The sequence below is a fragment of the Lepidochelys kempii genome, chromosome 8, assembly GCF_965140265.1.
Source record: "Lepidochelys kempii isolate rLepKem1 chromosome 8, rLepKem1.hap2, whole genome shotgun sequence".
Lineage (NCBI taxonomy): Eukaryota > Metazoa > Chordata > Testudines > Cheloniidae > Lepidochelys > Lepidochelys kempii.
The window spans coordinates 78,659,692-78,684,455 of NC_133263.1; the positions used below are offsets into that span (position 1 = coordinate 78,659,692).

The window sequence follows — 24,764 nt, forward strand, 5'->3', positions numbered from 1 at the left end:
AAAATATCCAATTCTATACTGTGCTAAAGAGAACAAAGGACTTAGCCTTATCCTGTCATCATTCCAGGGGTGGAACTCTTTCAAATTCACTGGGAGATCTGTGTTCAGACAGATGGCATGATGACAGGTGCTTTTCAAACTGGAAACTGTATTAAGTGGGTATAAAATGTTACCAGATCAGAATTTTCAACACACTTAGACCTGTAGCTCTTTGCACTGGTATAAATTACTGCAAAAAGTGAAAAGCAGTGAAGAATCAGGCCCTATATTTATAGAAGTACATCAGATTTGGGTTTTTGTTCTGGAAGAAGGTAAGACATGCAGTGATGGCTATTGAAAAGTGTAGTTTTTCTGTGAGATTCTATGAGATATCTCTCTCTCTCTTCAGGAAACTATGTACTGTACAGATTTCCTGCAGAATCTCACTTATCCCTTCCTGCAGGGATTTCACTTTTCAACGGTCTCCACTGTACCTGCTGCTTTGACTGGTTGGGCAAGAAAGGAGTGACTGCAAACATCAAGACTCCCACATCCCCAAACAGCGTTATACTGTTATTTTATATTTTTATAAGGTAACAGTTTTTATTGAGATTTTCTAAAAATTAAAATAACCAAACAAGTTCATGACAAAAAATGGAGCTGATTTCCCCATAACTCCTAAGAATGCATATTAATTCCAAGCAGAAGCCTAGGCAATATAGAAATGTATTAGTCTCATAGTTCAAGCCCTCATCAAGCTTTATAGCAAGTTAGAATTTTGACAGATGTTCTTTCTTCAATGGATTGGGAGATGGTCCTTGAAAAAAAAAAAAAATATCACACAAATGTTACATGCATTGACAAGAGAATAGATCTCTCATTTGCTTCTCTGGTTCCTTGAGTTCTAGATTCTCTCTGTGTTTTGAAATTGATAGTTTGATATGTATTTAATACTCTCTCTAATTCCATGAACTGCAGATACAAGATGGCAGCTGGCGTAAGACAGAGTTCCTTTTTCACACTCAGGACACTACTGACCTTCCGGTTGTTCAAGTCCATACGTTTCCTCATCTCAAACCAGGACAACAGCAACACATAGAAAGTGGTTCAGTGTGCTTTCTCTAAGCTTCCTGACCTGACTCTGGTTTCTCACAACACCATGGAACTTTTGCACAGAAAAAGCATCTTTTAAAAACCAAAATGAATTAAAGATTAAATCATTATGAAACTGTGGAAGAATTTTAAAGCAAATTGTTGGTTATATCTTAAAGAATCTCAGGAAGAAAAAGACTTCCTCCTAAGAAGGAGAAATGGCATTTTAAAAAAGAGACTATGACGACATTGCTAAAGTATTTAATTTTTTTAAATATTGGTTGGTGCTTTCTTGTATATTTCCCTGGAACTGAGAACTATATATCTAAACATAAAATTCTTCAGGACCTCTAGTATTCTGAATAACCTATTTAACAGCACTGTACAAGATATCCTAAGGAAAGCTGGAGACATACAGTAGTAAGGAGCAATACTGGCTAATGCTCCCAAATGTGCAATAGCTTGTGTATGAGAGTGAATTATGCCACAGTACAATAAGTTGTCTTTTCTTAAACACTAAGTTGTATTATAGTCCTTTTGGACACATACATCTTAACAGATGGTACACTACCTCTTACGTGTTTCCTGTTTGTATTTCTGGTGCTCTTTATAACACAAGGTGCTTGTGGCTTTAGTAGAGATTATTTGATTCCCTTTTTCTCTTGCAGACTGTATGTGCTGGTTACATCAAGATATGTTTCTGTTGTAAAAGTACTTATCTTAAATTGTTTGGACACATACTTCATTACAAGTAAAAACATTATTTATGTGAAATTCTTAATTAAAATGTTTTTGTTTATTCTTGTGGAAGTGATATACCAGACAGCACATTGTATATGGTGCTTATAGGCAGGCCAGCTAATTGTTAGCCATTGTAAAGATTGTTGTAGAAGAGCTACATACAGTAGTTTTGGGGTTTAGTTTCTGGACTGCAGTTAACTATTTTAAACACCCAATAGCATCTAAGATGATGTACTGTGTATATGTTTTGTAACTTGTTGAAAAATGTAATACAGCATATGTTTTGAATGGCTAAGTTATAATCATAATTATTTCAGTAACTTAGAAATTCCATTTGTTTGCAATATTACTAGACACTGTTTCACACTTTTATTTTGAGTCTAAAAGTATTTGACCCTCAGCTGTTGAACAAAATACACTTTTATCATTAAGACAAAACATTTACTTTAAAAGGTTTGCAAACTGCTTGCCTATATCTATTGTCAAAGCAGAGTTTGTACAGTAATACAGAGCAAAATTATACCTCATATTTGGGGGGAGGGAGAGTGTTCAAACAGCAATTCATTTAAATCATCTTTATCCACAGTAAGTCACGCTTACTCATCTATAATAAAATGTGCTTCAAAAATAACTGTTTATCTTTTATAATTTTGATTCCCTTTCCTTGTATTGTTCATTTTCAGCAACCATGAAAAGGCTGTACAGAGTCTCTTATTTGGTAAATATTTGTATTAGGAAGGGAAACACATGCATATTTGTGGTGTTACAGGATATTGCACAAATGACAGAACATTTCCTTATACAAGACAAATGTGTAGAATCTCCAATTCTAAAGCTGGGGCTGAAGTAGCATTTTTTCCTCAAATTATGGATTTCTTTAAAGTGTGCATATTCTTTGAGTAATCTAAAGAAGCAACTCAAGCTATAGAATGATAAATTAAGGGGAAAAAGAGAAAAGAAGAGTTGGTTCAGAGAAGATTCTTCATTGTCATTTCAGCATTTAAAGGCAATGTTACTTATGATAGTTAACAATGTGTTCTTAGTTTGACTTTCCATTGAGATCATGTTACATCCATTTGTTTTTGTAAGAATGCTAACTTTTTTATCCTTTTATCAACCTTATTCTCATTTTCACTTAATTTTTTAATGTTTAATGCATTTTTAATGCTTGTATCTCATAAGGACAGTGTTGTGTTAAAAACAATCATCTTTAAATAGTAAGAAGTTACTTAAAAGTAAATGTGTATATTCTTTATATTAGCATATATATGCATTCCTGAATCTTATAGCTGATGATCTAAAATGGTTATTCTACATCAATAAAATTGGAGGGGGAGAGAGTGGGAAACCCTAATGAGACACTTTAGTGGCCCATCCTACACAATTCAATCCAGATAAGAAGGTTAAATCACTACTACTTTTGATTATAATACTTTAAATTGCTCTAGGTAACACAGGATCAGTCCAGCCAAGCAACTACATGCTCTTGTGAACCCCTCCTCCCCAAACATCATTAAAACAAAGGAATGTGTAATAGTTTTAAGTTTTCATTGAGCAAGAGTGTGTCTTGTGCCAAAAATGTCTTTAATATATTTCTAACAATATAAAAAGTGAGACAGAACCACTACTTTGTTTTAAGCTTTGCTAAGCAACTTACCAGCTTACGTAAAGTATTGCCTCTCTTGACTAGTCAGCAGTGACTGACTGACCGACCAAATAGATATTTTCTGTATCTAACATCTGTAACCGAATATAACAAATAGAATATGAGAAAAGGTAAACATTTAAAGTGCAGTACTACTCTGAAAAGTAGCTGTGAAAATGGCATTGTGGAGCTCTAGCTGATTTTTGTATCACATTTGTTCATTTACAAAAAATAAGAGGGTTTCTGTCACCTGTGCAAACCCAAACAAGTCTGGTTTTGCACAGTCCGCTCTACTGCAGCCTGAATTTTCAAGCTGGCTAGTTTCTGGTGTGTGTCACACAGATTTTGTAGGCCAACAGCTGCTTTAAGTTACACATACACAACCCGATTGTCCTCAAATTCTGTCCTTAGCTACACCTCTGCAAAGGTAGGAAACAAATAATCAGACCCAAAATAATACCTATTTAATAGGTTTAAATAATACCTATAACCAAATGACACCTCATGAAGAGAAACACATCGGAGAGGGGGAAAAAATAACAGTGTGTATCTGGGTGAGGGGTGCATGCCACCTCATCAACATGAGAAAGAAATCAGCATAACTATTAGGCAAGGGATTTGTTGCAAATGAAACCCAACCCTTGCAGATCTCCACCCAGACTTGGAAATCTTTACACAACCACCATCAACCTACTCTACCATGGGAGGAGAGTCTGCTCCCACTGCAGTTGCACAAATAGCCCGTGCATTAATGCTGGTGTAAGTGGCAGGGAACTTGAAGAAAACCTGCTCTGATAGGAACTACATTAATCCATTCTGGCATGCTGCCTGCTAGCCTGTAAACCCCTATCAATACAAAGGGTGTTTTCTAGGTTTAGGGGGAGAATGCCATAAAGCAGGGTGGGTTTCCACCCCTTTGCCCACCTAAATGGAGGGATACACTAGTCGATATTTAGCAATTTAATCCCAGACCAAGTGAACTAAGTAGGCTGTTTATCATATGATCATTAACATTCTAAGGCCTAGGTGGCCACCTTTGCCATTTAGGCCTCACTAGTGAGACGGGAATCTATGGCCCAACAGACAGAGTGTAACATATGCTCTCCTAGAGTCATTGAGCTTGATGCTGCAATCAGTCAAACCATTTAGCTGCACTAAAATCAATGGGGTTACTCTGGATTTACTATGTGTAGAATTTGGACCATTATCCCTAAATATCAAACTCCAGCCAGAAAAGTAACAGCTCTTAATTAGGTCTAAGAATTTTCCAAATAGCCAGCAGGGCTTAGATTAGTGCAACAGCACAGCCCACACCAGTGACCAGATTTTTAAAGCAAACAAACAAAAACTCACTGGTCATAGGAAAAATTAAAAAGCTAAAGCAATTTAATCCCCAGCGTGCCCATTGTATTCCAGGGATATTTCCCAATCAGAGGAAACCAGGCCTGCAACAGTGAAATTAACCTCTGTATCCTCTCAGGGAGGTGATCACTCAGAGCCATATTCTACCCTGCCATGACCCATGCAAGTGCCCTGGGCTCCAGGCTTAGGACTGCATGAAACTTAATGGCACAACCTGCCCCACCTCCCCGGGTGAATTGAGGTGAATTGTTAACCTCCAAGTGCAGCCTCGGGCCCAGCCAGGGATGGGCGGGGCTATGAACGGTTAAACAGCTCTGCGCGGGAATGTGTCAGTGACACGGGCTGCGGCCCCGCCCCCGCCCCCGCCCACCAATGGGAGCGGCTTGGGCACCAGGGGGCAAAGCCGCCCCCTCCACTGGAGCAGGCTGTGGGGACTGAGGGGGGGGGGTTTCCAGGTCGCCATGGAAACAGCGGCGCTCTCCCAAGCAGCCGCCAGAGGGCGGTCACCCGCCGCCACCCCGCAGCGCAGCCGCAAAGCGCCGCCACTCAGAAGGAACGCGGCCCACGTGGGCCCTGGCGGAGCGTGTGCAGCAGGGACACGGATGGAGGAGGAGGGAGCCGGGGTGGCGAGCGGGCCGGCGGAAAACCCTGAGGGGCCCGGCACGGAGACGGGGAGCCCGGGGCTGGCCTGCGGCAAGCGGAAGATGGCGCTGCACAGGTAGGAGCAGCGCGGAGCCGAGGCCCGACGGGCGAACGGTCCCGTTCCTCCCTTTCCGAGGCCTGGGGGCAGCCGCAGCGCCGCCGCTGGTCTCACCCTCGGGCCGGGGGGAGGCTGCCCTGTGTCTTCTCCTCTCGAGGGGACGCGGCGGGAGGGTGTCACCGTTGCCCCGGCCCTCAGCTCTCGCGGGCGGAGCGAGCGTTGCCCTCTCGTCCGTCACTGGTTGGCCTCTTCCTCGGAGGCGGGCTAACGGACGACAGCCAATGAGTGTCCCCCTTTGACCCTGAGTGGCAGTTTGGGCCCAGACCCTCGAATGTATTTAGACATTTAGCGCCCATCCATTTGAATGGGAGTTAAGCACCTAAGAGCCAGGCGTTGATTCCTCGCTTCCCTTCCTCTCCAGGAAAATCTCCCCCTGTATTGATCTGTGGCTCACCCTATGAAAATGTTTGGAAACTACTTGCTTTGCTGAGGCATCCATATTTCCTTTCCCTGCCTTCAAGCTTCAGTGATCATTTCTCAGAATTATGACCCAGGCTTGGTTAAATGTAAAGAAAACCTGCCTTTTAAGTACAAATGCATCTGTTCTTTTCCTGCTTTTTTTTCCTTTCAGATGTGAAATCTGTAGTGGAGAGGAAGCAAAGTACAGGTGTCCACGTTGCATGAAATACTCATGCAGGTATATACAATTTGAATTGTCTCTTGTTTGTTTTCTTGAATGCTAGAGACAGGATGCTTATTTTTCTCTTTACTTTCAGTTTGGCCTGTGTGAAGAAGCACAAAACTGCACTGAGTTGTAATGGAATCAGAGAAAAGGCAGCATTTGTCTCCATAAATGAGTTTAGTGAGTTGAATCTCCTAAGTGGTAAGAATTTCTCTATGTAAACTTCACCCCATCTTCTTTTTTAAACCAGCATTAAACTTTTCTTCCTGTTCCTTGTATATTCAGATTATCGTTTTCTGGAAGACGTAGGAAGGATGACTGATGGTGCTGCTCGAGATGTTTTCTTGCATAGACCAACAACCAATAAATTTGTGAGTTTCAAGTTACCTTTTTGGTCAGTTTAAAGTAGAAATGAGGCTGCTCCAAAATCGCGGATTAGAACATCTCCTGACATCCAGATTAAGGGTATCCAGATCCAAAATTTGACTGGTTATTTTCCTGTAATGGACTGAACAAACCTGAGATCTGTGTGTCCCTGAAGGATGTATCTTGTATTAGAAAAATGTCTTTAGTGGAAGTTACAAGGTTTTGAGCTTCACAGGGCTGTTCTTCCATTTTGGGGAAGGAAATAAGTGTTTCTGAGCTAAGTACAAGTTGGGACAAATTAAGCATAAGGAGTTAACATGTTGTGGGAAACCCCTTAAAATATAGTAGCTAATTAAGGTTTAGCAGGCAGTTGAGTGTGTTGAAAGTTGTTGTAATGAGTCAAACTAGTGTGTCTATTGAGTTCATGGTTTTAGAAGAGCCAAGAAGAGTTACGAAATTAAATTTCCAGGCTCACCTTTTGAAGATATTGTGCAAGTTCACCTTGAGGACAAATACCGAGAGGTCAGATATGGAGTGATCGTTTTATGAAAAGTGTTTGTCCACAGGTGATACGTTTTTGTCTTTTATGATTTTTCTGTGTGAGTTCATTTGAAAGTGTAGTGATTGTCTGTCTGGTTTCACCCACATAGTTGTTGGGGCATTTGATGCACTGGATGAGGTAAACCACATGTTGTGATAGGCATGTGTGGGACCTAGGGATCTTGAAAGGTGTATTGGGGCAGGTATTGATTATTGTAGCAGTGGAAATATGTCTGCATGTTTTGCATCTGTTCAGGCAGGGTCTGATGCTGCTTTGAGTTGGTGTGTCCTGGTCTGTGGGGAGCTTGTTTCTGGTGGTGAGCTTGTCAAGGTTGGAGGGTTGTTCTTAAGGCCAGAAGAGGGGATTAGGAAAGACTTCTATCAGCATGTGGTGCCCATCAAATATGGGTTGTAATTATTTGATGATACCCCATTTGGGCTTTAGTGTAGAGCAGTAGGGGCTTGCAGTCAGTGAGGGGTGTTTTTTCTGTATTGAAGTCGGTTCTCCTGGGGTGTTTGGGTGATCCTTTCCATGATGCAATCTACTTCTCTGGTGGAGTGTCCTTGTTTAGTGAAGGAGGCTTTAAGTCCGTTAAGGTATATAGCCTGGATTTTCTCTTTGGAGGTGGTATCTGAGTACCTGGCTGAAAGTAGCAGATTTTTTGGTATGTCTGGGATGGTTACTGGATCTGTGGAGGTAAGTGTGGTGATGTGTGGGTTTCATGTGTACAGTAATTTGTAAGGTTTCATTGTTGAAGTTAATCATGGTGTCCAGGAAGCTGATGCTGGTGTGGAAGTGTCCGACAGAGAGTGTAATAGATCGATGGTGGTTGTTGAAGTGGTGGAAATCTATGAAGGAGTTTAGGTCTTCTGTCCAGGGGATAAAAATATCATTGATGTATCTCAGATATATTGGTTTTGTGGTGCATTTTTCCAGAAATTCTTCCTCAAGGTGGCCCATGAAGAGGTTGGTGTATAGGGGAGGTTGGTGTATAGGGGAGCTATCTTAGGACCCATGGCTGTTCCTATAGTTTGGACAAAGTGTCTGTTGTTAAATGTGAAGTTGTTGTGGGTAAGGATGAAATGGATGCATTTGGCAATGTGCATAGGGTGGATTTTCAAACGTACGTTATCTTGTAGATATTTGAGGCAGGCAGCGATGCTGTTGTGGTGAGGGATGTTGATGTAGAGGGAGGTGATATCCATGGTGGTAAGGATGGTGGTCTGGGGGAGGTTGTTACTGTTGCGGAATTTCTGATGGAAGTCGGTAGTGCCTTGGAGCATAGTTAAGTGTTGTTGTTTTAGCAGGCTTTACCATTACAGAATACTGATCTAATGGTGCTTCTGCCATGCCATGTCAACGTTATTTCCCCTGTGCATTGCAGAGCATACTTCTGTGGGTTTTCTCTGCACTGGCCAGTTGATTCATGACTGTGGATATACTAATTATTCAGCCTTCATCTCAGGGAAACTGTGTGTGCAGCAACTGCAGTAGTGGAGTGAGTTTGGGGGAAATTTCAGCTCTAGACCTCACAGATACAGGCTTTGTACTTGATTTTGTGCACAGAAAGGTGTTTAGGGCCCTTTGGATTTAAAAAATCATAAGAGGTCAGTCACTAATTCTGTAGCTGTATTGGATTCCAACCTCTCGTACTGTTTGAATTCTACTTATAACATACGTTTTATGTTTCATTGGGACTCCTTGTGCTCACCATGGGAAAACTTTGTCTGTTAATCTTTAAGAATAAGCTTGGAAACTCTTGAAAATATCTAAGTATCTTTTTTTTTTTAACTGAGAACTTTTGTTTAAAAAAAGAGAAAAAAGTTTACAACTGTGGACAGTTCTACATTATGCTTCTTCTTAAATGCTTGAAAGGTACTTTGGTTCCAGGACTACTCTTTTGGCCTCAATTTTTAGACTTGCAGGACTGAAGTAATAAACGTTTCCATGTTTGAATATACTTTGGCTTTTGTTTTCTGTGTTAGATAAATTATTTGAAAAACCGAGCTCGAAAGCACAATATTCACTTGAAAACTTTACCCATTGGGTTTACGAAAAGGAAAGAGAATTCAACCACCTTCAACAAGAAGTAAGTTTCTAATTAGTATGGGGTTTAGGGACAAGTGGGCAAAACCTTAATTTAAGTATTACTGAAAGAATAGCTGGTGAATAGCTCTTGTGTAAGATTTCAAGGCCTGATAGCGTTTTTCATGACAGAATCACATTAGACAGTGAACAAAACTCATGAAATATCTTTGGAAACATATTCAGATGGAAATTTGTACTAAATTCTTCTACAGCCCTCTAGTACTCAGCTTACTTAATTCAGTTTTTTCAGAGAAGATTTATTATACCCCAAATTTCAGTTGGGGTTCTTCTGTTGTGCTTGGGCTGATGTTTCCTATTATCATAAAGTAGTCATAATTGGAAATCCAAGCACTGAAGTCAGCAATGTGGCAACATACTATCCATTGCTGGTGCTAGTCAATTAAATGTTGTCTTTACTGAACAATGGTATTCACAAAGAGAGAGAGAGAGAGAGATTCTTCCTTCTTCATAAATTAATTTGGGCTTCTACTTGCATGCATGTCTGTGATGGGGGACAAATGGGATTTTTTTAATGCTTTTACCAAAATGATTTTCAATGCATATTTCCTTGCTAAGGACTTTTAACTCTTAGTCCCTAGATGAGTTCTGTATCTGTCATTCTTCCATTAATTGGGATTACCAAAGTACTTGCTGATCAGATACTCTTGACTTTTTCTTTGATTGGGAGGGTGGGTACATCTGCTTAAAATGAAAAGACTTGCTGAAAATGTCTCCCTCTCATGGAGGGGAAAGGATGTGGATTTAAGTCTGGGTTATTCATGAAGCAAACATTTCCCAATATAAATAAAGTTTATATTCCTTGTATAGTTCTGTGTCATAATACAAAAATGTAGTAACTTGGTGAAGAGTGCTTCTGTGTGAACTACAGGGACAGGTCCAAAGTTAATATGAGGGCTCATTGAAATTTAAATATTTGATTGTGCTGTTGGGGGGAAAAACAGTAAAGACTTCGAGAGCATCAGATAATAGCCACTTGGGGCAGGCTTTTTCTTTAATGGCTTCTCTTTGGGCTTTTTTTTTTTTTTTTTCTTCTCCCGTGCTTATTATTGGTTTTGGTCACAAGTTCTGCTTCTAGATTTTTTTTTTTCTATTCAGTTAATGCCATTTACTGCTAGTTATCCAGTAACAATGAATGGATGAGAACTTCACAATATTTTAGTGACTAAACCACTAGGTGTCCCTCTTGTAATGGTTTAGCAAGTAAGTTTGCATGCATAAATAAATAAATAAAAACTAGCATAATTTCTTCTGTTCTGAAACAAAATCAGTTTTTCTCATTGATGGAGAAACCTTATTCTTAGCAGAACATAATGCATAAAAGACTTTCTGAAATGTTAGTTTTCTGCTTTACATACGTTAAAGTATAGGGTCTGATTGGCAGGGAAAATCCACAGGAGGGGTTAAAGAAAAGGAAGTGTGAGGTTTTTCCCATTAAAATTTCTCATAAATTCTTACATTGATGAGGATTCCTGGCTTCCTTAGAACAGCCCGCAAGGCAACCCGCAAATACTGCAGATCTCTGTATCAATGGCTAAGAGTTGTGGGGGGCACAACTACGAAAAAGTTCTCCTCACTGGTAAGTCCTGTACACAAGGCAGCCACACACTAACAGATAATTGTTGCTGTTATGTAGTGTGACTTTTAAACTCTTCTGTTCACAAAAGTCCTTTCACATATGGAAACACACAGCTGAGCACTGGGAATTAATTTATCTCTGCATTGAATTACATATGTCTATATTTATATATTTATATTTACCTTTATTGAACAGAGGCCCATTTTAAGATCTAGCAGGATTGGTGTGTTATTTTTAGGTAAATAGTTAAGCATGGAACTATTTCAGGAGCAGCCAGAAAGAAATAAGACCATGGCTTTTTTTTCTTTTTTTTTTTCTTTTTTTTTTTTTTTGGTCATAGTGGAGAACAATTTTTATTTTGAATTGTTGTTCTTTCATAGACACATTCTGGTGTCATCAAGTGGAACAGCAACATCATTCTGTAGGAAAGTAGATACCTGCTTTCTGCAAATATTTTTCCAGGCACTGAGAATGATACACATTTTGTAAATGAGTATGAGACGGAGGTATTAAATACAAATTTTACATGGTAAAGTGCAGTTTTGTCTCCACTGTAGGGAAGGGTGTGGGGGGAAGTGTTGCAGATACTGCAACATGCCTGTCCTAGCTGTATTGGAACAGGTGTCATCACTTTATCAAGGCTGAGAAGTCTGCCTTTTCTCTTAAGTTGATCTTTTCTTTTCATTTACCTTTAAAACTAGTTATAGCATATTAGGCAGAAAATAGGGTCCAATCAAAGTTGTGACAAAATGATATTTGGGCTGCCTTCTGATGAAGAAAGTTGTGTCTAAGGGATGCTGGGGGAAAACAAGTTATGTTACTGGGAGCCAACTGCATCTCTTTGTGTGTCCCGCTGTGGTCCATGTTTTTTTTGCAAATCAATGGTAAATCTTGAAATCTGCAGTATCTGTCAAAATGAGACATCCCAATTTTTCAGATAATGTAAAGGCTTAGAGCATCCTCTTTATTTTCATGTATGGAAGAAATGCATGTTCTCATTGACAACTCGTCACAAAAAGTTAAGAGAGATTATATACAAACTCTCATCTCTTTGATTTCATACAAACATTTAGAAAATGGAGCCATAACTTTAGAGCTTGGCGATAGTATTAAATAGGTGATGCTTAGGATATTGGAAATGACTTTGAAGTAGTACTTCTTGCCCCTCATCTGCTGTGTCCAAAAAACAAACAAACCATTTGTAATCAATTAAACTTCAGTTTGGGCTTTGAAATGAGAGAGACAGACATGCACATTCAGTGTAGATCAAATATTTACTGGAAATCATGGCTAGAGAAATTGTTATCCACATTTAGGAAATCAGATTTTATAACTTATTGTCTAATGCCCCTAGTAAGATATACTTCTGGGGAAACTTAAGTACATGAAAATCTCTTCACTTCTTAACTGCTTTAAAATAATGAACAGAAGCCATATCTCAATGCTAAGGTTTAGACTACTCAGAAATGCAAAGGTATTTTGAATTAAATCTACCCTATCAGGGCTCAAGTATCAGGGGATAGCCGTGTTAGACTGTATCCACAAAAACAACAAGGAGTCCGGTGGCACCTTAGAGACTAACAGTTTTATTTGGGCATAAGCTTTCGTGGGTAAAGAACCCACTTCTTCAGATGCAACTAACAGGGCTCTTAAGCCTAAATCTAGAAATAGTTGCATTTTTTTGCATGCTGTCTGGGATTCATTGCAATGAGTGGTGCAGGAAAAATTTTTGTAGTGGGGTGCTAAAAGTGTAAACCATGTATTTGGGTTGCTATTACTTCTTCAAGCCTGGGGGTGCACCCCCACATCCCTAGTTCCAGTACCTATGATCACAGTGTGACACTTTCTCTGCCTACAAGCATGAAGAAGGCCAGGTAGCATTACATGAATGCTGCTCACTAATGATCAGAGAGGCTGATTTCTGTGCATTTCAATAATTTGATAGTCTCATGAAAATGGAGGGATGACATACAAACATGAGGAAAGGCTACATCCCAGCTCAGCTCTTGGCAGGCTGTCTATCCCTGAAGTGTGATAGAAACCTAAATGTCAGGTTTCAGAGTAACAGCCGTGTTAGTCTGTATTCGCAAAAAGAAAAGGAGGACTTGTGGCACCTTAGAGACTAACCAATTTATTTGAGCATGAGCTTTCGTGAGCTACAGCTCACTTCATGCTGTAGCTCACGAAAGCTCATGCTCAAATAAATTGGTTAGTCTCTAAGGTGCCACAAGTCCTCCTTTTCTTTAAACCTAAATGTGTTAGTTCTCATGCAGGGAAGCTGATGGGCATTTTTGTTTCCTGTCAAAAAATCAAAAGAGAGGACAAAACACATTTTTAAAGGTTAAATTTTGGACTAGTCAACCTTGGCGAAGTCTTTCGGTTTCCACAGAACCCTTAATTCAAACCCAGTGTGCTTGAATATTGCAGCACATATGGTTAGTAAGATCTCCTGCTGTTCTGAGGCCTCCTGGGAGAAGACCATATGTGTTACAAAGGAAAAGTTTTTCAATCAGTTTCTTGGTGGATAGTCTTGCTTTACAGTTTACTACAATTGTTTTAAATAGAAGTAACCCAACTTTATTGTTCGTCCATCAAATCTCAGCTGGGAATTAGTTTAGCTGAGCTTCAGCAACGTGTGGGTCCCCTCTGCTGTTTAATGTCACTAGCACAGTAGGTATGGTGGCACTAGAGACAGTGTATTTTCGTGAAAGCTTCAAACTGTTATTCATTTATTTTTATTGAGAGGCTTTTGGGTTTCACAAGAGAATCCAGTGACTTAATTGGACTGGATCTGTGTTGCCTAAAGCAGTTTAAGGCAATATTATCAAAAAGAGTAAACATTTAATCCACTTATACTTAAACTGCTGCACTGTGATATGAGCCACTAAAGTAGCAAATCAGGGTTAAAGGATGACTGGTACTTCCCCATTTCTTCCCTCTCCCCTTTTTGTTGATACGGTGTAACCTGTGTATAGCAGATGCTATTGTATTTGTGAACATGCAGATGCCCTGATCTAAGATACTTCCACATATTCTTTCCAATAACTTCATAAGGCATCTGTTATTCAATAGAATAAAATCCCCAGTGAGTCATTCTGTCTTTCACAGGGTTTCACTTTAAGTGGAAGTTGCTGTAGTCACAATTGCAGTTGGTACATTACAATGCACTGAACAATTTGGGACTTTGTTTACTTTCACATATATATGTCTTCTGTATCTGAGTTCATTGTAAGCAGATTCCAATGTACATTGTTTGTTTGAGATTTTTGATGATTAAAGTTAGGAGTTTCCTGTTAGCAAATTAGGATGTGAATAATGCTAGCTAGGACAGTTATTAATACAATTACTAATAAAACAAGCTGATTCTTGTATTAATCAAGGCTAGCGTCTAGGACTGAGTTTGTATAAAAGCTAAAAGAACAGTCAGATGAAAAATTGTATACATGATACATTTCATAAAAGTACCTTGAGAATTAATGAACTAAACCCCTCAAGTTTATAATTTTAACTGAGAAACCTGAAGCATAACTATCAAAATACTTTAATATAAACACTTTTAATAATGTTCTCTCCTGTCTCTGAGAAATAATTTCCATTATCCTTACATTTGACTTGTTTTTTACGGTTTTGTGGAAAGTAGATGGCAAATGTAAACAAATCAGTGTTGCATATACTGTAAACCTAGTACACTAGACAAAATCTGAGATAAATAAGGAGAAAAGTACAATGCACAGTTCTACTCACTGGGCATAAGGAGCGAGAGCTTAATAAATTTACCAGCAGGACTTGTAAGTTCTTTGAACTAACAGGTCTGCATCTGACATATCTCTGAAAGGCAAAAAGGGTATTGTGGCTTCCCCCCTCCAGTGAACAGAAAAGTAGCTACAAGAGTTTTATGTAAACTTCTGAAATAGGGTTCACATAGAGGCAAAAAACAAGCATGGAAAATTTCAAACCCCAAAGTTGAATTTGAGAGTTAAGAGTATGTGAAAATAGGGTTAAAACAAACTGTTTTGCAACCTTAAATATCACAAAGCCTAACAAGAGCCCATTATAATATTAAACTGATTGTAATAGTGGCTGTATTCGTATATATGTATAAATGCTCCTCTGCTGCTTTGCAGGATTACAAAAGGGGTTTTGTGAATGGGCACATGATAGGAGGTTATGGTGGCCAGTGAAATTCAGAGATGCAGATTCTACACATTTTCATGAAATTCATAGAAATTTGTGTCCCATCAAATATATTTTGCTTAGAGGGGAAGCAAAGTCCCAGACACATCTGGGGAGTGGATCAAAGAGCTGAGGTCTTAAAGTGTGTACACTTTCTTAGGTAGTAAGTAGCAGCTCACGCTGCATGTTTGACTTCTGATACTCTGTAGGAGCGTTTCTGATTCTTAAGATGGATTAAATGTGCAGAAAGTCAGAGTGTGATGATTCTTTATAATTCAATAATTTTAGTTTGGTTCTTTTAGTATGTTGTTAACCAGCCTTGAAAATAAAATCAATCTTATATTACAGTATTTACTAATGATAGAATCTGTAAATATGGTTTGTCTCTCATGCCTCCTCCCGTTTATCTAGTTGAAGCTGCTTGATTTAAAGTAATTAAGATAATGTCCAGAATAGGTGGGAGTGGTCTCATGTGACTGCTTTCAAGGAGTGTATCCATAAAGGGATACAGAGAGGTGGAATTAGCTTTGGTAAATGTAAATATTAAAGCAAAGGCTAATTTGAGGGCAGGAAAATAGAGTTCAGTTTCTTTATTGAAAAGATCTATTGAATTAGGGTCATCCCAGCATTTGTGAGGTGTTTGAACAATTTCAAATACTCTAATACTGTGGGCAAGTGGTTCTTGGATTGATCAACAGTAAATGTCTACTTCTTAATTTCAGATAGGCTAGAGATTCTTTAATAGAAAACAAAGCAAGGAAAGAGCAAAGGGCCTGATTCTCTTCTAATCATTGTAAACCAATTACATTCGTGTAAGACAGGAGAACAAAGCCCAAAACCTTTTGCCCTCCATCCCTTAAATATATACAGTTACTATACTTCTAAATCGCTGAGCTTCCTTTCAATGCTGCTTCTGCCTCTGCTGCACTTTCACAGTCGGGGTGAGGGGGTGGAGTTTGATTCTCTCCTTTAAATCCTGTTAAATCAGCTGAGTGGTGTGGCAGGTCAGCAGAGTACAAGTGTGATGACTCTGATAAGGGTGAATCTGCTGCCGCTTTCTCCCTGCTTCTGTCGCAATTGGTGAAGGAAAAGGATAACAGAAATGGGGTGTCTGAGGGAAATGCTGTACAGAGTGCTATTTATGACCACCGGGTGCTAGTAGAACCTTGAGGCCAGACTTACTGTGATATTTAAATACCTAAAGATGCAGATAGGCTACAAATGCCAGAGCACATTAGGCACCTTAAATCTGTGCTTAGGCACTTTTGAAAATACCAGTAGTCACCTATCCTACTTCCTTAGGCACCCAGATACCTATGAAAATCTGTCCCTTGGGGTCTAGAAGCTGCAGTGTCTACAGCACTTGCCTAAATCATGGTACACAGACCCACACTACTAGGGATTGTTTCAGCAAAAAGATTGGAGACCACAGCAATCCAGACACTCTACAACAGCGTTTCTCAAATGTGGCCACCAGGGGCTTTTTCCTGTGGTGATGGTAGGGGGAAGGGGTGTGCAAGCAGCAGCCTTCCCCTGGGGTTGCCTGGAGTGGTTGGGCCCTGCCCCCCTCTGGAGCAACAAACACCAGAGGAGCAGGCAGCCAGTGTGAGTTCCCCATCGCCCTTGGCCCCTGCTGCCTCCCCACCTTCCCTTCCAAGGCTTAATTTGTCCTCCAGTTTGCCAGAGCTGAGTAACTTCTGCTGTGAAAAGTGATATTTTTGTTTAATATCACTTTTCACTGCCTCCCAGCTAGCTAACAAGTCTGCTGCTGTGAAGTGATATTAACAAACATACAAATATCACTTTTCACAGAAGCAGACTTACTAGCTAGCAAGTTTTTTAAAAAAAACAACAAAAACCACCCCCACACACACAACCAAAAAAGCAAAAGAAACAACAAAAACAGCATGCAAAGCATCTTATTTGTTTCTATTCAATTTAAGTCTAGTAAATAATAGAGACAACTGTACATTTTTTTTATTACCGAGTCTTCAAAAAAATCCCTACATAAATAAATTACTACATGTATATGTGCATATTTATTCATTTTCCCCAAAGTTAATTAACAATTTTAGGAAAAATTGTCACAGCGGCCATCAGCAAGAGTTGGTGGCCACACTCTGAGGCCACCAAAAAATTGGTTGTGAGAACCCCTGCTCTGAGGAGGTGATGACTGTGCTGCTCATAGAGCTACCACCATTATCATATTGAAAGAAATGACAGTAACAATCGCTGTGTTCCTTGCCTATAGGAACAGTAGCTTGGTTTGCTTGTGGATTATTTGCTTGTATGTTTATTTGGGGAAATTAGGAAAAGCACAGTTGAAGAAATTACTTTATGTTGCAAATTTAAAAGGTTTTGGCAGGGTAAGGGGGAGCAGATGTTTGTTCAGGAAGAACCAGTAGCTGTTAAAAAGCTTACAGATTTTAGAACCTAATTTGCATAAATATTTTTAAGTTTGGTACATCTCATTTAGGAGAAGATGTGCTTAGATTGCTATCCAATTCAGGTTCTGGGCCACCCTGCACAAGAACTCTTACAGGACCCTGCTATCTTCTAAGGCCGTGAGTCTCCCTTCCTGCTCTCCACTGCCCCCGCAGTGCAGCCCCCTCCTGCGCTGGCGGTGCGGCATGCTGAGACTACAGGGGAGGGGGGACAGCAGGGGAGGAGTCAGGGGCTCAAGGGCCAGGCAGGATGGTCCCGCAGGCTGTAGTTTGCCCACCTCTGCTCTACACACAGGTACTGGAGGAGGATGATTTCACCTCTGAGACCATTTTGACCAAACTGAAAGGAAAAGAAAAAGCCAAGCCTCATTCTTAGGCCCTATTTTCAGAGCAAGAAATGAAATATGTCTTCTTACTACTACTACGACATACATGTACATCTTATCAGTTGTGACTTTCAGTCGTGATCTTGCAACCTGCCTTCCAGTTGACAACACCCCCACCTTTAGTCCCACAGCAAGTTTTAATTAAATACTGGAATAGTGCTTTGCACATGTACCTGCCGTGTAAGTGCCCATCACAGACTGGATGACAGGAGATGGATCACATGATAATTGCCCTGTTACGTTCATTCCCTTTGAAGCACCTGGCATTGGCCTCTGTAGGAAGATAGGATACTGGGCAAGATGAACCATTTGTCTGACCCAGTATGGCCATTCTTATGTTCGTATATTCTAAGTGCTAAATATTAAAGTACAGCTGAGATGGGGATTGTGAGCTTGTTAATAGTCAGTTGAGTTGAAGCCCTTCTTCATTAGCATTGCAGTTTGCTGTACAATTGTTCAGTGATATTAATGTTGCTTTGAGTTTGCCATCTTCAGAGGTGCTAAGAATTTTCTGACAGAATTTTTCATATGGCAGATTTAACATTCAAAACATGAATCTTCTTTCAAAATTAATTTTAAATTAATGTTTGAGTTTGGAACTTGTAATAGTAAATACCATACCATTATACCAAACTGCAGGTCTTAAAATGTGAAGACAGGGCACATACTTTCAACTGTACCAACTTCTGATTACGGAAGCCACATAACTAGCCACCCTTTTTGTGTCCTCCTCCAACTCTTGTCTTTGCAGCCTCTTTCCTCTCCCTGAGCTGGTCTGCTGTGACTCAGTCTCTCTTTAGAATACTCATACTTAAAGAAGCCTCTAAATATTAATCCTCCCTTTTAACAAACTTTAACAAGTGGTTCAGAGAAAGAGGATGGAAATGGAGAATTCACAAGACATTCTGTACAACTCCACTCAGTCATTTGCTGCTTGTGGTACCCTAACATTCATCTATACGTTTGTTATCTGTTTAGATTCTAAGATTTATGTAAGGTAAGGACCTGGTTTTCCCTCCTCTTAGAAAAGCATCCAACACTGTTTCTGTGCTATGTAAGTAATCTGAAATATTGTATGGACTGTAACCTTCCCCTAGAAATAACTAGGTTAAGAATAATTATTTATTTCAGCAAACAAACTTTGTAAGTCTCTCATCTAAAAGCAATAACATAGTTAATTGTACTTAGCAACCAATTTGTTGTCTACTGTTTTGCTACTGGATGCACGTACATGCCTCTGTAGCCAGCTGGACCCAACTGTATAGTGTTTCAACTGTCTGATACCCAAACTAACTTCGTTACAACAGCAGCACATTATTTTTAATCATAATTTTGTAAACCTTTGTAAACTTGATGGTTAGGAGTCCCAAGTCTTAGATAGCTGAAAAAAGTACCATCAAAAGTTCCTGAATTTCAGGGAATTGTCAGACCTCTGGAACTTTGTAAATGCTGCTTCAGTTTAACCTCACCTTAACTATATGTGCTGTGTGTAAAATTCTAAACTAGAAAGAGCAGCTGCATAATAATACCTAGCTCTTATATAGTACTGTTCATCAGTAGATCTCAGAGGTCTTTACAAAGATGGTCAGTGACTGTCTCCCCATTTTACAGATGAGGAAACTGTGGTGCAGAGAAGTGAAGAGATTTGCCCAAGGTCACCTAGCAGGCTAGTGGTAGAACCAAGACTAGAGCCCAGGTCTCCCAAGTCCCAGCCCAGGGCTGTCGGGAAGGTCTGACTGCTCCCATAAAGAATGTGTCTCTTTGAACCATGTAGCAGTAGGTAATTTCTGCTTCCAAACACCTAATAAAAATTGCTCTATAATTAACTATGTTGGCAAAAGGGGAAGGGAAGGGAAGGGGCTTCTGGTTAAGGAACTGGACAGGGACTCAGGAGATCTGGGTTCAGTTCCTGGATGTACCACAGCTTTCCTTTCTGACCTTCCTGTAGATTGCTTAATCCCTTGGTGCCTCAATTTCCCATATATTAATATGGGAATAATAATAATACTTTTCTCCCACCCTGTGTTTATGTAGATGGTAACCTCTTTGGGGCAGGGACTGTCTCTTACTATTTACAGTACCCCATCTTGGTTGAGGTCTCAAGACTGTACCAGTACAAATAATGATGCAAATAATACCTCTGAGATATTAGTGTGTGTTTCTCTCTCTCTCTTTTTAGGGAGCAAAGGTTCTACTGGCATTTGAAGCTCATATTTCCTCACAGTCATGCTGAATACACAGTAAAAAGGTACCTGAGATTGTGAAAAGCAGATGTCTATAGTTAATGATAGCAAACTAGTTTTATAAGACTATTTGGTTAGTTTCTTAGCCATCTTTTTGTATGTGGTAATAAGACTCAAGATAAAGATTTATTTTATTTTTTTGGTTGTTACATAGGGGACACCTCAGGTTAATTCACTTTTTTAAAATACTAGTTTTGTTTCTATCGCCTTAGAAGCATAACACTGAAGTCTGTTTTCAAATTGAATTTCTCTAATTTAAATACTTGTTTTATTTGATAATCTTTTGTAAATAGAGCAGCCTTGTATATTCCTCCTGATGCTTGCTGTCCACATGCATCAGCATGCTAATATAGAGGAGTTTTGCATACTCCTAATGTTTTCCTTGATCTTCAGAGAAAATCCCACTCCCTGCAGGAAATCCTTTCCCACACCAGAGAGGATGGAAAGGAAGCCATGTTGCCTTTGTAGCAGATGCTACTAACCCCCTCCCTGAAAGGTACCTGTAGGAAAGCAGAAAAACAGCAAAACAAAAACTACCTCTTCTCTCCCCATGCCTGTTTGGGCTAGGAAAGCTGAGAAGTAGCCACTTGCTGTCAGGGCTGGAAGTTGCTTTTCCAGCTGCAGGCATGGGGAAGGATAAGAGGAACAGTCTTTGTTTCCTTCCTGCAGGTGTCAGCTAAGTCCTAATGTTGAATGAGAGTATGTTTGTGCTGCAGTTAGACACCCATGATTGTCCTGTACTAAGCTGACTCAGGTTCACTGGGCTGTTCAATTGTGGTGTAGATGAACAGGCTGGAGCCTGAGCTCTGGGACCCTCCCCACTCAGGGTCCTAGAGCCCAGGGTCCAGCCTGAGCCCAAATGTCTACACTGCAGTTAAACAGCCCCTTAGCCAGATGCCTGCAAGCCCCAATTGACACAGGACAGCTGCAGGTTTTTAATTGCAGCATAGACATACCCTGTGTGCTGGGGCTGGTAATATCCATTGTCAGCTTGTGCTATGTTGATGCACATTGCACCCTTTCCAGATGTTACCTGCTGGTGTTATATCAATTTAAATATGGAAATACCATTTCCTTAAAATTGCTATAATATTTCTTTTTGAATGATACTTAATAAACTGCATTTTTATCTTTTTGGCCAAAGGGTGCCCGATGATAAAACACTAGGTGAAATCCTTAAACCTTACCTTGATCCTGAAGAATCAGATCCTGTTATTCGTCAAAGGTATGTATTAAAAACCATTAGTAATTTTACTTAACTGATTTTAAAATAACAAAACTAAAAGTTTTCCACTTTTACCATTCAGAATTGGATTCCTAGCTAATAGTGCACTTGCCATCTTTGTGATAAAAGCCACCTCATTAATACTTATTGACTGAAACTAAATTAAGTAAATTTCATGATTCTAAGGAAAGGAAGGAGAGAGCAAGAGAGCAGCTGAATAAGGACTTCAAAAAGCAGAGTCTAAGAAACTCAGAGAACTGGTAGGTAAGGTCCCATGGGAAGAAAATCTAAGGGAAAAGGGAGTTCAGGGCAGTGGTGGTTCCTCAAGGAGACAATATTGAAGACACAACTGTAAACTATTCCGATGTAAAGGAAAGATCAGAAGAATGACCTGAAAATTAAAAAGGAATCGTACAAAAACTTGAAACATTGAGGAGGAGGAATACAGAAGAACAGCACAAGTATGTAGTGACAAAATCAGAAAGGCTGAGGCACAAAAAAATGAGTTACATGTGGCAAGGGACATAAAAGGCAAAGAAGAGGATCTTTAAATACATTAGGAGCAAGAAAAAGACAAAGGAAAGTGTAGGTCCTTTGTGTATCTGGGAATGAGAGCTAATAACAGATGACATCAAGAAAGCTGAAGTGCTTAATGCCTATTTTGCTTCAGTCTTTACTAAAAAGGTTAATGGTGAGCAGATACTCAACAATGTTAACAACTAAGGCAAAGAAACATAAGCCAAAATAGGGAAAGAACAAGCTAAAGAACATTTGGATAGATTAGATGTATTCAAGTCAGGAGGGCCTGATGAAATTCATCCTAGGGTACTTAAGTATCTATCTGTAGCAATATTGGAGCCATTAGCAATTATCTTTGAGAACTCCTGGAGGACAGGAAAGGTCCCAGAAGAATGGAGAAGGGAAGCATAGTACCTATCTTTTAAAAGGGGAACCAGGAGGACCCAGGGAATTATAAACCAGCCATCCTAACTTCAGTACCTGGAAAAATACTGGTGCAAATTATTAAACAATCCGTTTGTAAGGACCTGAAGGATCATAAGATTATAAGGAATAGTCAGCATGGATTTGTCAAAAATAAATAATGACAAACCAACCGAATTTCCTTTCTTGATATGATTATTGACGTAGTGGATGGGGGGAAGCAATAGACACGCTATACCTTGATTTTAGTAAGGCTTTTGACACAGTTCCACAGGACATTCTCATAGCAAACTAGCAAAATGTGCATCCACCTTAGAGTAATTTCATCTAGATCACAACTGGCTGAACAACTGTTCTCAGAGTTATCAATAGTTTGCTAGTGAAGTCTAGTGGAGTCCCACAGGGGTCAGTCCTGGGTCTGGTACTAGTCAATATTTTCTTTAATGACTTGGATAATGGAGTAGAGAGTATGCTTATAAAATTTGCAGATGACACCAACCCGGGAGGGGTTTCAAGCACTTTGGAGGACAGGTTAAAAATTCAAAATGACGTTGACAAATTGGAGAATTGGTCTGAATTCATTGCGATGAAAATCAATAAAGACAAGTGCAAATTACTTCACTGAGGAAGGAAAAAATCAAATGCACAACTACAAAATGGGGAATAACTTTCTAGGTGGTAGTACTGCTGAAAAGGATCTGCGGGTTATAGTGGACCACAAACTGAGTCGTCAATGTACTGCAGCTGCAAAAAAGGCTAATATGATTCTGGGGTGAATTAACAGGAGTGTAGTATGTAAGACACAGGAGGTAATTGTCCTGTCTACTTGGCACTGGTAAGGTCCCAGCTGGAGTACTGTGTCCAATTCTGGGCACCACAGTTTAGGAAAGATGTGGACAAATTGGAAAGAGTCCAGAGGAGAGCAAGAAAAGTGATAAAAGGTTTAGAAAAATGACCTATGAGGAAAGCTTAAAGGAGGGCATGTTTTGTCTTGAGAAAGGAAGACTGAGGGGAGACCTGATAAGTCTTCCAGTATGTTAAGGGTTGTTGTAAAGAGGACAGTGATCACTTGTTTTCCATGTCCACTGAAGGTAGGACAAGAAGTAATGGGCTTAATCTGCAGCAAGGGAGATTTAGGTTCGATATAAGGAACAGCTTTCTGACTATAAGGGGTAGTTAAGCTGTGGAATAGGCTTCCAAGGGAGGTCATGGAGTCCCCATCATTGGAAGCTTTTAAAAACAAGTTTGAGAAACACCTGTCAGGGATGGTCTAGTTTACTTGGTCCCTTCCAGCCTTGCATTTGTATGCTTCTAAAGTCATTGAATTTAAACCAGCAGCACTCAAAGAAATTGCTGATGATACAAATGAAATGATTAAAAAATCCAAAGAATTAATTTAAATGATGGTAATGTTAATGCCTTATCTGGAGAAAGTAGAGAAACACGTTTGCAATCCAAGCTGATTCATAGACAGTCTTAAAATTCTGGCTAGTGGCAGAATTTGGGGGGGAGGGATAGCTCAGTGGTTTGAGCATTGGCCTGCTAAACCCAGGGTTGTGAGTTCAATCCTTGAGGGGGCCATTTAGGGATCTGGGGCAAAAATTGGGGATTGGTCCTGCTTTGAGCAGGGGGTTGGACTAGATGATCTCCTGAGGTCCCTTCCAACCCTGATATTCTATGATTCTATGAAACCTGTATTTACATTGACAGGAAGGCTGTTTTCATAGAATATCAGGGTTGGAAGGGACCTCAGGAGGTCATCTAGTCCAACCCCCTGCTCAAAGCAGGACCAATACCCAACTAAATCATCCCAGCCAGGGCTTTGTCAAGCCTAACCTTAAAAATACCTAAGGAAGGAGATTCCACCACCTCCCTAGGTAACGCATTCCAGTGTTTCACCACCCTCCTAGTGAAAAAGTTTTTCCTAATATCCAACCTAAACCTCCCCTACTGCAACTTGAGACCATTACTCCTCGTTCTGTCATCTGCTACCACTGAGAACAGTCTAGATCCATCCTCTTTGGAACCCCCTTTCAGGTAGTTGAAAGCAGCTATCAAATCCCCCCTCATTCTTCCCTTCCGCAGACTAAACAATCCCAGTTCCCTCAGCCTCTCCTCATAAGTCATGTGTTCCAGTCCCCTAATCATTTTTGTTGCCCTCCGCTGGACGCTTTCCAATTTTTCCACATCCTTCTTGTAGTGTGGGGCCCAAAACTGGACACAGTACTCCAGATGAGGCCTCACCAATGTCGAATAGAGGGGAACGATCGCATCCCTCGATCTGCTGGCAATGCCCCTACATATACATCCCAAAATGCCATTGGCCTTCTTGGCAGTAAGGGCACACTGTTGACTCATATCCAGCTTCTCGTCCATTGTAACCCCTAGGTCCTTTTCTGCAGAACTGCTGCCGAGCCATTCGGTCCCTACTCTGTAGCGGTGCATGGGATTCTTCCGTCCTAAGTGCAGGACTCTGCACTTGTCCTTGTTGAACCTCATCAGATTTCTTTTGGCTCAATCCTCTAATTTGTCTGGGGCCCTCTGTATCCTATCCCTAC

The 24,764-nt window shown here is 40.1% G+C and overlaps 2 protein-coding genes and 1 long non-coding RNA gene across 10 annotated transcripts in view; 2 read left to right on the top strand and 1 right to left on the bottom strand.

The window, feature by feature from the left end:
- The window catches only part of COL24A1 (collagen type XXIV alpha 1 chain), a 241,328-nt gene extending 238,450 nt beyond the window's left edge, over nucleotides 1-2,878 (top strand). For 7 of the 8 annotated variants that reach the window (XM_073357179.1, XM_073357173.1, XM_073357176.1 and 4 more), the window contains one exon: nucleotides 958-2,878. In XM_073357179.1, coding sequence (XP_073213280.1) covers nucleotides 958-1,104 — 147 coding nt within the window. In that variant the 3' untranslated portion in view covers nucleotides 1,105-2,878. Of the gene's footprint in view, nucleotides 1-442; nucleotides 573-957 lie in introns of all 8 variants that reach the window. The other variant, XR_012160422.1, reaches the window with a different exon arrangement.
- Nucleotides 1,883-5,807, bottom strand: LOC140916111 (uncharacterized). Its single transcript, XR_012160424.1, has 3 exons — nucleotides 5,634-5,807; nucleotides 3,470-3,552; nucleotides 1,883-2,734 (listed from the first exon to the last, which is right to left on the bottom strand). It is a non-coding gene; the product is annotated as an uncharacterized lncRNA (long non-coding RNA).
- Nucleotides 5,266-24,764, top strand: part of ZNHIT6 (zinc finger HIT-type containing 6) — a 60,805-nt gene continuing 41,306 nt past the window's right edge. The window contains exons 1-7 of the mRNA XM_073357182.1: nucleotides 5,266-5,537; nucleotides 6,151-6,216; nucleotides 6,296-6,402; nucleotides 6,487-6,572; nucleotides 9,094-9,197; nucleotides 19,976-20,044; nucleotides 21,184-21,264. Coding sequence (XP_073213283.1) covers nucleotides 5,281-5,537; nucleotides 6,151-6,216; nucleotides 6,296-6,402; nucleotides 6,487-6,572; nucleotides 9,094-9,197; nucleotides 19,976-20,044; nucleotides 21,184-21,264 — 770 coding nt within the window. The 5' untranslated portion in view covers nucleotides 5,266-5,280. The remainder of the gene's footprint in view (nucleotides 5,538-6,150; nucleotides 6,217-6,295; nucleotides 6,403-6,486; nucleotides 6,573-9,093; nucleotides 9,198-19,975; nucleotides 20,045-21,183; nucleotides 21,265-24,764) is intronic.